This window comes from Alosa alosa, chromosome 10 (genome assembly GCF_017589495.1).
Source record: "Alosa alosa isolate M-15738 ecotype Scorff River chromosome 10, AALO_Geno_1.1, whole genome shotgun sequence".
Taxonomy (NCBI): domain Eukaryota; kingdom Metazoa; phylum Chordata; class Actinopteri; order Clupeiformes; family Clupeidae; genus Alosa; species Alosa alosa.
Genome location: NC_063198.1, coordinates 7,794,497 through 7,807,788, shown reverse-complemented (window position 1 = coordinate 7,807,788; position 13,292 = coordinate 7,794,497). Strand labels below are relative to the sequence as shown.

Here is a 13,292-nt window from a genome sequence, read left to right as displayed (position 1 = left end):
GTGTGTGTGTGTGACCTTAATTCAGGTTGATCAAATCAGAGGCTCGTGGGTGCACACGAGCAGACACAGGGGAGCCTGGAGGGATGCCAGGCACACAGAGAGAGAGAGGGTGTCTGCATGTGTGACATTCACCGCACAAAGGACATCCAACAGCCACTACCTTCACCTGCACACACACACACACACACATGCACACACACACATACACACACACATACTCATGCTCGCACGCACGCGCACACACACACGCACACACACATACACACATACACACGCATGCACGCACACACACACACACACACACACACACACACACACACACACACACACACACTGCCAGCTTCTACAGTTAGCCACTAGACCGGGCTCCTAGAGTGTAGCTGATTAGTCACATAACACAACACCTTGCATGGTGGTGACTTGATTTGTTCAGGGATCTAAACACATCTTTATGTGTCTGTTTTTACCTCTAGATAAGATGTGTAACCCTATTCTGAAATGTAATGTCAGCAGTAATGTTTGGTAAAGATGCCTGATTTCCCTTATACAAGCATGTGATGGAGCACCTTAAACACACGGTATCATTAGCAGGTAGAGTAAACTCTTTATTGACACCTTAGAACCAAAGGAACAATACATGGATTGTGCAATACTGAACAATGACATTGCTTTTGTAATATATATTCCTGTTTCAAATATACTGTACATCTACAATATAATAATGATCCAAAAAATTGTATAGTAGTGCATCTTCTAAAAAATAAATCACAGCTTCCAATTCAAAAACATGTTTTTGATTTGAATATCGCATACCTCGGCTTGAGGTTAATGATATGTTCAGTGGCTAGTGACAACAAACAGAAAACAGTGTCTTCCACCTGTAAAGATGTACTCTTAGGACAACACATTAAATATGACAGTGTACAGCAACGTCATGAGAAGAACAAGAACTGAAAGCATGTACTCAACATTTTGACATTATAAACCACGAAAGGCTTTTTTGATCTGCTCCTCCACTGTATTACAATCCTGAATGGTATGACAAAACCCCCCCCAAAACAATCAGTTCTTGATCCCCTATGTCCATGCCCCCATAGTGTAGCACTGTAGCTGCAGCAACTTGAGCTAGGTAGAACCGATTGTTTTCGGGGGTTTTTCTGTACCGACAGTACTCGGTGACCTCGAGAAAACAGCTCTTAGCAGGTCGTTAACATTGGGTAGTATGTGAAATATTAAGGCTTCTAATTGTGTAATGTCTTTTTGTGATAAAGTCACCAGACTATGATTTTTTGTGTCTTTAAATAAATTATCTGCAGATTTCCTTTAAGAGAAACATAACACTGACTGTAGAAAAACATCACTGCAACATCTGAGAGATAAAATCAGATATTTTAAATCCATGTGTTTTATTCCTACATACTTAAAACTCATGGCGTGAACACAATAATGTGGTTACTGGGCCTACGCATTCATCGATGCTGTATCCCACTGGCATAAATTGAGCATTTGTTTTGTTTTTTGTCTTCAAAAAAGTTAGTGGTTGTGAATTAGTTCACTATTATGACAATTGAACTGTCTTGGTTCATTCAGAGCTGCAGAAGTGTATAAACAGTGCAGAATAAGCCAGTGTTGGCTACTCCTGATCCAATACAAATTAGATCTAGCAAGTGCTTTACAAACATTTGTCATTCAGAAGTTTAAACAAAGAATAACAATACAATACAGAGCTAGTTTGGTGCCTTCACTTAGATGCTCTTAATTCATTAACATTCATGTGATTCTGTTCTTAATTGCCTGCATTAACATTTTAATGCCTTTATAAATTGACCTTGCTATATCAAAGATTCAAAGCCAAAGATTCACTATCGTCACTCGTTGTATTAAACAAATGCCTTTATAATCCTAGCTCTATTACTATTTCAACATTTTGTGACATTTGAATTATTTTCAAAATGTTATGAACAATCAACACATTTTTCCGTTTGCTTCAGATGTGTTTGAAATCAAGAAAAATTCAATCTTTCTCAAGATACAATACAGTGCATCTAAAAACGCATTGTGTCTATTCAAGTGAGAAATATTAACATTATTGGGCACAAAAACAAAACAAACACAAGTGTTACTTGCTAATGACATAGAATGCTAGTTGCTATTTTAGCATTTCATTAATCTTATGGCATTCAGACCCCTCAATAGACCAGCCCTGGACCTTTCACACTTCACATAAAGAGGAAATACTGTCCTAGAAAGGACAAACCCAACACTGCCGATGGAGAAGAAAAACGAAGCATACATCCTTATACAGACAAAGACCATAGGTGACATAATTTCAAAGAGGATTAAGTTTCCTGATGTTTGTTTTGGACCAGGTTAATGGTAAGCACTTTTAAGCACACTGCTATCCCAAAGACAAACACGACTTCACAGCATTATAATCATAGGTTTGACATTTCCTCTTTGAAGAAGCAGGATATGACACACCTTAATGGATGTGAATAGAACACCACTGCGTGATATTGCTTTTTTCTTTCTTTACATAATAGATGTTTTACTCAAGAGAAAATGTGAATGCACTGGGGTGTAACTTCACCAAGATCCCTTTGTTCTTGGTACAAAAAAAATACTGAATGTTAATCTTAAGCAAGACACCTCACAGTTTCATGATTTCTGTACTAACAAATGTTCAATGGACTAACAAAATGATACTCAAAATGTTTTATCAAGCCTTAAGGGTGCAGATGTTCATCTGCATTAGATGGCTCCTTGTTTCCACAAATATGCAAACTGACATGGCAAACAGGCTACTGCTCTTTGACTCATTGTTATTACATACAGACATGACTCCTTTTTGACTCATTGCTTCTTAACACACAGACATGACTCCTTTTTGACTCATTGTTTCTTAACACATAGACATGACTCCTTTTTGACAAACACTACATCAGTATTGCAGTGAACAACTGTGATACTTTTTCTGCTACATATTTTCTCCACAACCTTTGAGAAAAACCACAAAATCTACCACATTTCCATCCGATTCCTGTCATGCGATTTTTAATTAGCTTCAAGCTAAAATATTTACCATGCTGATGCTACAACCTAATGCTAGCTTGCGATGCTACTAAAAGTTCTGCATTTCCCATGTAAGAGAAATAATATTACAACTGATAGCAGCACTTTTGCTCACTAAATAACCTGGTTAAATGTTATAATGATAAAGTGCCAAATATAAACAACTCATTTGACAATTAATCATTATTCTACATCATATTCAAGGTATACATTTATATATATATATATATATATATATATATATATATATATATATATATATATATATTCTTTGTATACCTTATTTTGAGAGTTTCCTCAGACAAATCATATTCTATTTATTACGCCAGTCTAAACATCAGTGATGAAGGTTAACACATTCTATAAAGATGTCTGAAGTTTCAGATCCTTAGGAAACCTTCAGAAGTGGCACGTGATACAAAGCAAAGACACTTGCTGGATATTTGGCACAATAAAGAGATGGATTAGAGCAAGAAAAAACAATCTATGCTCCAAGCGTGTATCCACATGTCAACCAAAGAGACGGTCATGACTTTGAATTTGTCCAGATCATCTCACATTGCCTACTTTTGTGCAGGAAACGAGAAGTGAGCCTGCTTTTTATAAAAACAAAAACTGGGTATTCATCTGTGTTGGTTGGATGTTCAATAATTCTTGGAGCCCAATTGAACCTTCATATTGCACGTACTGGTCCCATACGAACAGGATGTCCCATCAGAAACGACGGGTCTCATGTTCAGCACTCCTTCCCGACATCTTCCTTCTTTTCTGAGCACTTAACATGAGCAAAAACAGATGACGGTTCAACTCTGAGGCTTTGCCTCTTAAACAGCAATAAAAGACAGAAAGAAAGACAGAAATAAAGAAAGAACACAACAAGCCAAGATGAAGAACATTATTGTGCTCAAGTCCTACAGCTGTCCTAGGGTCACATGACTTGCCCAAGTCACCTTTGCAGTGATTTTTTTATTTCAAATCTTTTTTCCTTCTCCAGACAATGCAAGGTGATTTTTTTTTGGACTGTAGGTTCACACCCAGGTTCACCCAGAGTTCTGCACTGCAGTGCTGCTTACTCTGAAGGTAAGACACCCCACAGGCCCACAAAAGAGGGGTGGGGGTGTGGTGGGGGTGTGGGGGAAGCGTTGTAGCGAAAGAACCAGAGCGGGACGCCATCATCACTCTTAGGAGCGGTCACAGCAAGGTCCGACTGTACTCTCCAGCGAGAGCTGCGACGAGTGGCGGATCAGTGGCGCCATCATCGGGTCCACCATGGAGGAGGTGGGGAACAGCTTGTACCAGCCAATCACCATCGTCGTCAAATCCAGCTCCTCCAACAGAATGCGAGCCACGCCCATGAAACATTTGCGGTCCATTCGGCCATAGTTGCCCCAGACGATAACCTAAAAGATAGTCACAAAATTAGCCATATATTTTTTTATATGTCGAGTCTTACACCTAAAGTGTGTGAGAACTGTATGATGTAAGACATTCCTTCTATGATAGATTTTTGTTCACAATATGATGATCATCATGAAAAATATATACCATGATCACACTGCATTGTTTTAACAATATCTTTGATCTTTATAATTTTCTTTTAAGGCATTTATGATATTTCATTCCATTCACAACAGCCAAGTAATGTTGCTTCATTAAATGAATTATTCATCTGCTTAGCCTTAGCTAGTGAACATATGTTTATTATAAGAAACAATTGTCCAACAAACTGTACAGAACAGCATATAAATAAACTCTAACTGATATTTATTAGACACCACAGTCTGCCTTATAAGGGTTCTGTGTCTTTTGTATGTTTAGAACTGACCCACTGTCAGTATAAGTCATCCTGTCCAGACATACACAGACACAGGTATACACCCTTTCCCTGAACATTAAAAGAGGGGCTGTGTTTTGTTTAAGTCTGTAAGGTTTCCTTTCAAAAATACTTTAGATGAGTGTTTAGCATTTCCCATATTTTCTCTGACACACAAAAAATAAAGCATTCAACCCATTTCTCTGTTCTCTTGCCAAACCTCCTAAAAGAAGACATTTATCTGGGCAGAAAACTAAAGAGGGACGTGGAAAGTAGAATTATTCATTGACAGGACATGGAATTATCCCTGGAACTGTTCTTCAGCTGTTGGTTTGGATGTGAATGTTTTGTTGTCCACTTTGCTTTACCTTTAACCTGAATATTTTGACTGGACTGTAGTTATCCATTACTGATGTCCTCAGATTGTCTATTTATACCCACTCAATAAGTGTTGACACAGATACATAGCCAGCAACTGTGGCTGTGGCATTATTGCCATCAGATCCGATGCTAGGCAAGCTCAGGGTGGTCCATTTCAGTAAAGTCTAAATCAAGTAAATTGAAGTGCTTTTTCAGTAGTTTATTTAATCTTCCAAATGAATAGTGACAATGCCATTGTACATTTTTCTCCAGGCGATTTTAAATAGAAAAGCCAGACTGATTTCAGCTCTTCTTTGAAAACTGAATTCTGTATGTCCAAATGTCAGAAACAGCTAACTGGCTTTTTCAAATGCTACAGTTGACTTTATTGCACTGTAGGCTGAATACATTTGTGTGACTTAAATTCTTAAATGCATCTGCCTGTAATATTGTGGGTAGTGGAATCTGGGGGTGACAGTACCTGCTGGCTGATGCATGTAACTGACATTTAACTTTAACTAAGAAATGGTGCCCTAACATCATTCATAATGGACGCATTTGCTGCATATTACAGATGCAAAGCCATATTGCTCTCATGCATTTGCATATATCTACAGCAGATGCTGAACACTAGATTTAGCAGGAAATATAATTTTTAAAATGTGTCCTCCAGCCCTGATATTCTCTAGTGTGTGTAGCAGGTATATGCTGCAGGTGAGTGGTGAATATTCTCTAGTGTGTGTCTGTGTAGCAGGTATATGCTGCAGGTGAGTGGTGAATATTCTCTAGTGTAGGTGGCAGGTGTATGCTGTGAGGTGAGTGGCGGATATTTTTTACCTGTACAACCTTCCCCTGGGGGCTCTCTGAGAAGACCAGGACCTGGTTGTAGAGCGGGTCAAGGGACTTCCTCACTGACTTGGTCTTCTTTTTGGCTACACAGACACCGTTTTCAAGTAGGTACACTTTTATGTAGGCCGCTGCCAAGAGAAGGAAAAACAATTATAATCAAGACATGAAATTCCTGTTGAACAGTGTGTGAGATTTACTCCTGGACATAAAATGTAAAGTTGTAAAGTATCCACTGTTAACATTTCATAGATGTTTCTTCTCTATACAGTGTGTGTCCACTTGAATCTCCTATAAAACTATATTCTTCTTGAATGTCTGCAGGTCATGGTTACCTGGGGGCCCTTTAGATCCTGGCTTCATGGTCAAGCCTCTTGCCTGAATGATCTCCACCTCGAGCTGCCCGTTCCTCTCCGCCAGGCCTATCTCCACATCCCCTGAAATACACACTCCAAAAATTACTCTGGTTTCCTTATATATCATATCAAATATTTACATTTCTATTTACATTTATTCATTTGGCTGAGGCTTTTATCCAAAGTGACTTACATATGTAATTTATATTAAAAAGGCCAAATATGTCATTCCAGATATTACAGATTCATTTTTCTAATTCTATCCCAGTATTCCTCACCCATCGAGGTTGTTGCCAGAGTCTGTCGGCCCACAAACTGGGCAGGACCCATGCCGTCCAGGAAGTCACTGAACTGGGAATCAGAGGCCAGGCACACGCCAGAGTAATTAAGACTGGATGAAACAGAGAGAAACAAATACAGGGCATTAGATTCCCACGTTTACGCCCGCAGGGTTCTACATTGTCAGCCCTGGCTAATATGCTTCCAAATGGGCTTTGTGACAGTGTTTGGGGACAGTGGCTCATGCGAGCGATCCAAAGCAGGTTCTCAGCCTCTCTCTTTGTGACAACATTATGGACAGACCTGCACACACGGGGTGGAATTGCATTGGTGCTCCGGCTGCAGGGCACTCTCATGCAACGCGAGCCGCTTTCGAGCTTAATGATGTCTAACAATGAGACGGGAGCGTGTGTTTTTGTGGCCCCCTCTGTGCGAGTGATACGGGCCCGACTGGGGCATGTAAAGAGGCCCGCTGGCCAGGGGCCAGGGCTGGAGAGCAGATAAGGCAGCCTGGAGAATGAATTAAGGGAATTACTGTGACATGTGATTTCTGGCCGCGTAGGGGGGATAGGGAGGCGACGCAGTGCAGTGTGGCACGGCGCGGTGCGATGCACAGAGTGGCCGTCTGGTGGACTGAGCTGGCACTGTGACACAGGTGCCTTTCAATACGCCACTCTCTCCATGGCGATGGATGAGACACACGCATGGAGGAGAGGCTGATTCAGAGAGAGGGGAAGGTGCAGAGCCTCTCTCCGAGGACATTGTTTCATCCGTCTCACAGCTTTGTTTGGGTAGGGGGGTGGGTGGGTGTAGAAGAGGAGGAATATGTGCAGCCTGGAGAACATAACAACGAATGTGTGCAACAAAAACACATCTTTTATTTAAAGATATAAGATAGAATGTGGAATTTGTTGTAATTGATTGATCTGTTTTGGCGTCCTACCCTTGGCAGACACAAAGATGACAGCAGTCACAGACAAATAAAGTCTTATGTGAAGACTGATTCATCTCTCAGTGTAGTGTTTTTTGGTTCGATCTGAAATACAATGCAATACAGTTGAATCCAATTGATTGTTTAAAAAATCAGCATTGGTGAAATTACCCAAGCTCCCACCCTCTTGTGTATGTGTGTGTGTTTGTGAGTGTGTGTGTGCCTGTGTGTGTGTGTCTTGCTCTTCTCTGCTAGAGGATATTGCTCGCCATTGTCTCTCTCTCTGTCTCCTGCATGTGTGCGGGGAGGCTCACTGGAGTGTTGGAGGTGCGTAATTAATTTCCTCTCTGTGTTTCTGACCTCAATTCTTCATCTGCATTGCTCTCTCATCCTCTTTTCCTCTCTCACGCTCTCTCTCTTTCTCTCTCTCACTCTCTCTTTCTTTCTTTCTTTCTTCCTCTCTCTCATTCTCTCTCTCTCTCTCTCTCTTTGCTCTCCTCTCCTCGCCGGTCTATTTTTACGGCGCTGCTGGGATGGTCCACACCAGCTGCCACACATTTGGACAGGCAGAGGGTCTCAGGAGAACTCCTCTTCCCCACTCATCTATCTTAGCACCATCGCTCTCCAGCCGAGCCGCGAGCCTCCTTAGGAGACGCCACACCAAGAGCAACACCCATTAAAGTCTCATTCCGCACTAATGAGGGGGGTGACAAAGGAAACCAGGCCTGACCTGTGTCATTTCACACCCTGTCGCCATGACACGCACCGTCTGTCCGGCACTGTAGGGACGGTAAGTGGCAGGGGAAGACATAGTGATCATTTCGTTACACACAGCAAACGCGTGTCCTGAATAACATTGGTGTAAGCGGAAATGAAGGTGGTGATCAGTGGCTTCGTTTTGTAAAGCCTGAATAAAGCCACCGGGTGTCTGATTAAAACAAACATTTGCATGTAATCAGCATGCCTCAATACTGAGGGCTGAATTTCTAAAGGAAATCCGGAGCCAAATCCAGAAGCCATGTGTTTTTTTTTTCTTTTCTTGTATATAGGGAAGAGGCAATGCTTTTCATATCACATTCCAAAGGGAAGCAAGAATACATACTGAAAGTGTCTATTTGGAGATGCTTTGAAATTTCTCCAGCTGTCACATATGTTTGGCTAAGATAAACAACCTTACACAACCTATGTTTGATAAAATAGCATAAAAGATGAGTGTAACCTATAGAGTTCATAGGAAATGTTACAAAAAGAGATTATTCATAGTATTGTATTAATCTCTCCATGACCCCCTTTCCCACTGGTTTTACACACTGGTTTTAAAGCATAGTGTCGTAATACAAACTCAGACATACACAAAACGTAATCATGCAAACATGTAAACATGTAAACACATGTGCACACACACACACACACTGGCCAAATGCTGCAAATGTAAGAGCAATTATGGAGTTTTCTACTGGAGAGTAGGAGAAATGGAAGCCATTTTGTTTGGCCGCCACTCCAAAAAGAATGTTTATGGGCGGACGTATTTTGTTGTTATGCACTAAAGAGATTCCAGAGATTCAATATAATATGGTAAAATATTCAGCCTGAGCCAAAAGTGTAATCTGCCCCCAGCAGTCCTCACAGTCCCCACCCCTCCCCAACTCCCCATGCAATTCCCAGTAATCCAGCTTCAATGAGGTTGATTTCTCCCTGCTGATGTCACTTCACTGCCAGAATGGCCAAGGCTGTAGGTATTATGTAACAAATCTGCGTGCAGGTTTTGCGTGAGGCCTGCACATCTGAATCTGTTTGCAGAGAGCCGTACTGGATCAGGGCTTCCAGTGGCCGCAGGTCACACGGGAATACTCCATTTCCTTAGATGGCACGGGTGGAGAGGGCATATCGGGTATATGAAAAGGGTGCAGGTTCCTGAAAATAACTTTTTAAAAAGGATCTAAGCCTGAAATAAATGTTATACAATTTAATAAGATTAATTTATTTTTCTATTATTTGGATTTTGTGTTTCTATTTCCTGAAAAGTGTTATGGCCCAGCAATCTTAGTAAGAGAGTCAAGTTTCTAAAACTTTGTGAGCTGTAGACTGTGCTTTCCACAGAATCAGCCATCTGTCTCCTGCAGCCCCTATCTGTGCGTTTAGAGATTTAAGTCTTGTCCAACTCAAAAGATGCAAGTGTCCAAGCTAACAGACACCAAAAGAAGATGTCCCTCAGCTTGCATGAAAAAAAAAACAGCGCTATGGCTTGAAAGTCCGTTTGTGATGTCTACCCAGATTTGTACAAGTTCCACATTTCTGCATGTCTGTTTTTAATCTCTTTGCCGATATTTGAGCATGCTTGCGTAACCTTTGTTGAATTTGCACTGACTGCACTGTTATGACTCTGACAACATAAAAGGCAAAGGTGTTTTCCCCCATAAGCAACCAGGTCCTAATTTTCTCAATGATTAAGTGTCTTTTATATTTATTTAAAAAAAATAAATAAACAAACATGAGCATAATTGGTGTTATCTTAAGACAAATCAAACATGGTTAGTGTGAGGTGTGTAGTGTGTGCAATACAATGATTTATTTTGACAGGCAAAAAGAGCAACCTTATGCATAACTGTGCTTTACAATATCACAGTGAGTTTACATGTCAAGACCTTAAAATGGCAAGGCTTGATCTGACGTTTGGTTGATGCTTGATGCTTAAAGGCCTGAGGTAAATATACTGTTGAATAGAATAGGTCCTGAGGGCTACAGCAGAAAGACCTGAAAATCACAGTCCGAATAGTCCAAAGAATCTTTGTAATTCTAAGTACTAAAACAGTCATCATTAGCAACAGCAGACTTTGTTTAGATGACCTTCTATACACTATCTACAGATCTGTATCTCCAGACAGAGACAGATCAGATCCTAGTAGCCTACTTGTGTAGTCTACCCATAGCACAGGAGAAGCACAGGAGAAGAGTATGAGATGGACAGTGGACTCACTTTCCCTCTGATCCGTAGCTGTTCATGCTGTCCTCGATGGACTCGTGGCTGGCCTGGCGCACAGTCCGGCTTGGCATCTCCACGGCCAGCCCCGTCTCCGTGCTGCGTTGGATCCCCTTTAGCCTGCGACCCTCCGCATCTGCAAGAGCCACACAGAGGTACCAACCAGGTTAATAAAGCTGAAAACAGCATGCATTGTTTCATACACATCTTAGGCATTGGAAGATTCATGTCTCAAAATGGACGAGAGGTGAGCCAACGGATACAATTATACGCAGTTAGACCCAGCTGCTACACTGAAAAACAATTTTCCACTAAATATCATCAATGCTCATTCATAATGCAGCTAAATATGTAAATTACATTAAAGTGAATGCATCTATTCTATCACTTTTCAACTGTAACGAGAGAAATGATTATACAACAACCACAGCAATTTGTCATTGGGCAGAACAGAATCATTGCCACACAATGGCTGCACATTGTTGTTAGTTGTAAAAACTAGGCTGCTTTTACATCATTATATCAATCAACAATTGGGGCTAATTAAAACAGCAGATGTGGGTAATTTATCTACAAGTGATGGGAGTTTGGTGAACAGCTATTGTGCAGAGAAAGGAACAGCTTAACATGACATCTATTTGATCTAGCTCTGCCTTGTGAATCAAGTGTACAGCTTTTGATGTTCCCTCTTCTTAAAATGTATCCCATCAACTCGACAAAGACCACTGTGTAACAGGTAGCATTCTGTTTTAAACCTTACTGAACGGTGGCATATTCAGGCTTGTTGCCTGAATATGCCACCGTTCAGAATTGTCCAGAGTGGCACTCTGTATTTGCATGAAGGTGCATTGCTGAAAAACAGGGGGAGAGAAGGCTCCCATTTTACATCTTAGATCCCTGGTATGAAGCTCATGACCTAGATTGCTTGCTGTACAATGAACCGCGGTATTTGGCGTCAGGTGGAGCAGCACATACCGCTGGCTACCATGTCAACGTGGTTTGGAGGCACATGGGGGAAAGAACATCCTGTATCATGAAAGACCCTCAAAAAGACATGTCGTTGCCATGGGAGACAAACCCCAGCCTAATTCGGAGCATGCCTTTCTCTGAAATATTTCCCTGAGCTGTGTGCATGATTAAGGCCGATAATTATTTTCTTTTCAACCAGGATTATTAACAGATGCCAGGGAAGAATCCTTTCCTTTCAACAGGTGTGATGGCAAAGGAGTCATTTTTGTGCATTAAACAAATACATTTTATATTTTCATGGTGATGATCACAGATTTAATGCAAGGAACACAATTAATGTTAGCATGAACTCTGTGAACTCAGAGGATAAAAGCACTGTCATTAAAAGGGGCCACTCTTATTGGGGGCCAAGCAGCAAAGCTGCGAAAGCACCCATTGTGTTCCTACGTTTTCTTATGATAATTTCAGGTTAAAACTTTCAAATCAGTCAGTATTTCAGGTTCACTGGACATCCTTGTGAATAGCATTCACCTGGTCATCAGGCATCACGTAAGGCAGACTATGTAGCGATTGTGATTCATGCCAGCACTTACAGACAGCAGTGTAGCGCCTGCATGTTTATATCCATGGATGTTGCGTAATAGCATGCACTAGAAAGGCATCATACACATCTAGCTCTTGAACCAGATTGATAACTTCTCCGGTGGTATGTAGACCAGTCAGAAGTAGGCCTCATTAGAGTGCTCCCCGGAGAATGGATAAAAATGTACGCAGCACATTTATTAATGCTGGCTGAATTCATTAATCAAAATGACAGTCATGAATTTAAAACAGAAAAGAGACAAGAGATAAGGTACATTGTCAATATCCTGTGACGTTACATCCAGCATCTCCTTTTTCACAAATATATGACACATTTGATATTCATGATTAGATGTATGTCATGAATATATCTGCAATCATTGATCAGTCAACTTTTAGTGCTCCTAATGTTACAGCACTGTAATTCATATTCTATGTATTTCCTTTGTCTAATTATTTTGCACAAAGTGACATTGTCACTGTATTGGTTTGTTTGTAAGATAAATTATATAATTCCTCAACTGTCAAATGTGAAACTCTTGACATGCTCAGGCTTTGATGCGATGGACAGGGGCACTGTTTCAGGCTTTTATACAATCTATTTGGCATATGAATGCATTCTGTGATAAATCCTATCTCTCAGTTGACAAATATGTCCCTACACAAAATGCATTGTACTCATTCATAGCATTTTAGGCGCAAAGACACATTAGTTTCTTAAATAAAAGGGAACACAGTTTCACGTTTGTCACTTTCTGGTTAAAAGGACATGTTAGAAGAGGATCTAGTACTACAGCAATTGTACAGCGATAAACTCATTAAAGCTAATATTACCATGACATTCCAATTTTGTCTGTCAAAAAATAAGAGATATCCAGGACCATAGCACTTTATGATTGTTTCACAATTATTACTGACAAATCAACAATGAATTATGAGCAACTGTATATTTACTAATTGACTCAAATGTGGCATGGCTATTGCCAAGGGTGTTATTGATCCCAAACCGAGTCATCAATTTTCTGTTTAGTCCAGACCATCAACCAGTTATCATACAGCTCTTCATTGCAGTCACATTAATTACCTATTAACTGTTTGAGTAAT

General features: G+C 40.6%; 1 protein-coding gene across 1 annotated transcript in view; it reads right to left on the bottom strand.

Annotated features, from left to right (window-relative positions):
• Positions 1-3,351: 3,351 nt before the first annotated feature.
• Positions 3,352-13,292, bottom strand: part of rims4 (regulating synaptic membrane exocytosis 4) — a 17,640-nt gene continuing 7,699 nt past the window's right edge. The window contains exons 2-6 of the mRNA XM_048255564.1: positions 10,635-10,773; positions 6,726-6,838; positions 6,427-6,528; positions 6,083-6,222; positions 3,352-4,472 (exon numbers count right to left, since the gene is read on the bottom strand). Coding sequence (XP_048111521.1) covers positions 4,254-4,472; positions 6,083-6,222; positions 6,427-6,528; positions 6,726-6,838; positions 10,635-10,773 — 713 coding nt within the window. The 3' untranslated portion in view covers positions 3,352-4,253. The remainder of the gene's footprint in view (positions 4,473-6,082; positions 6,223-6,426; positions 6,529-6,725; positions 6,839-10,634; positions 10,774-13,292) is intronic.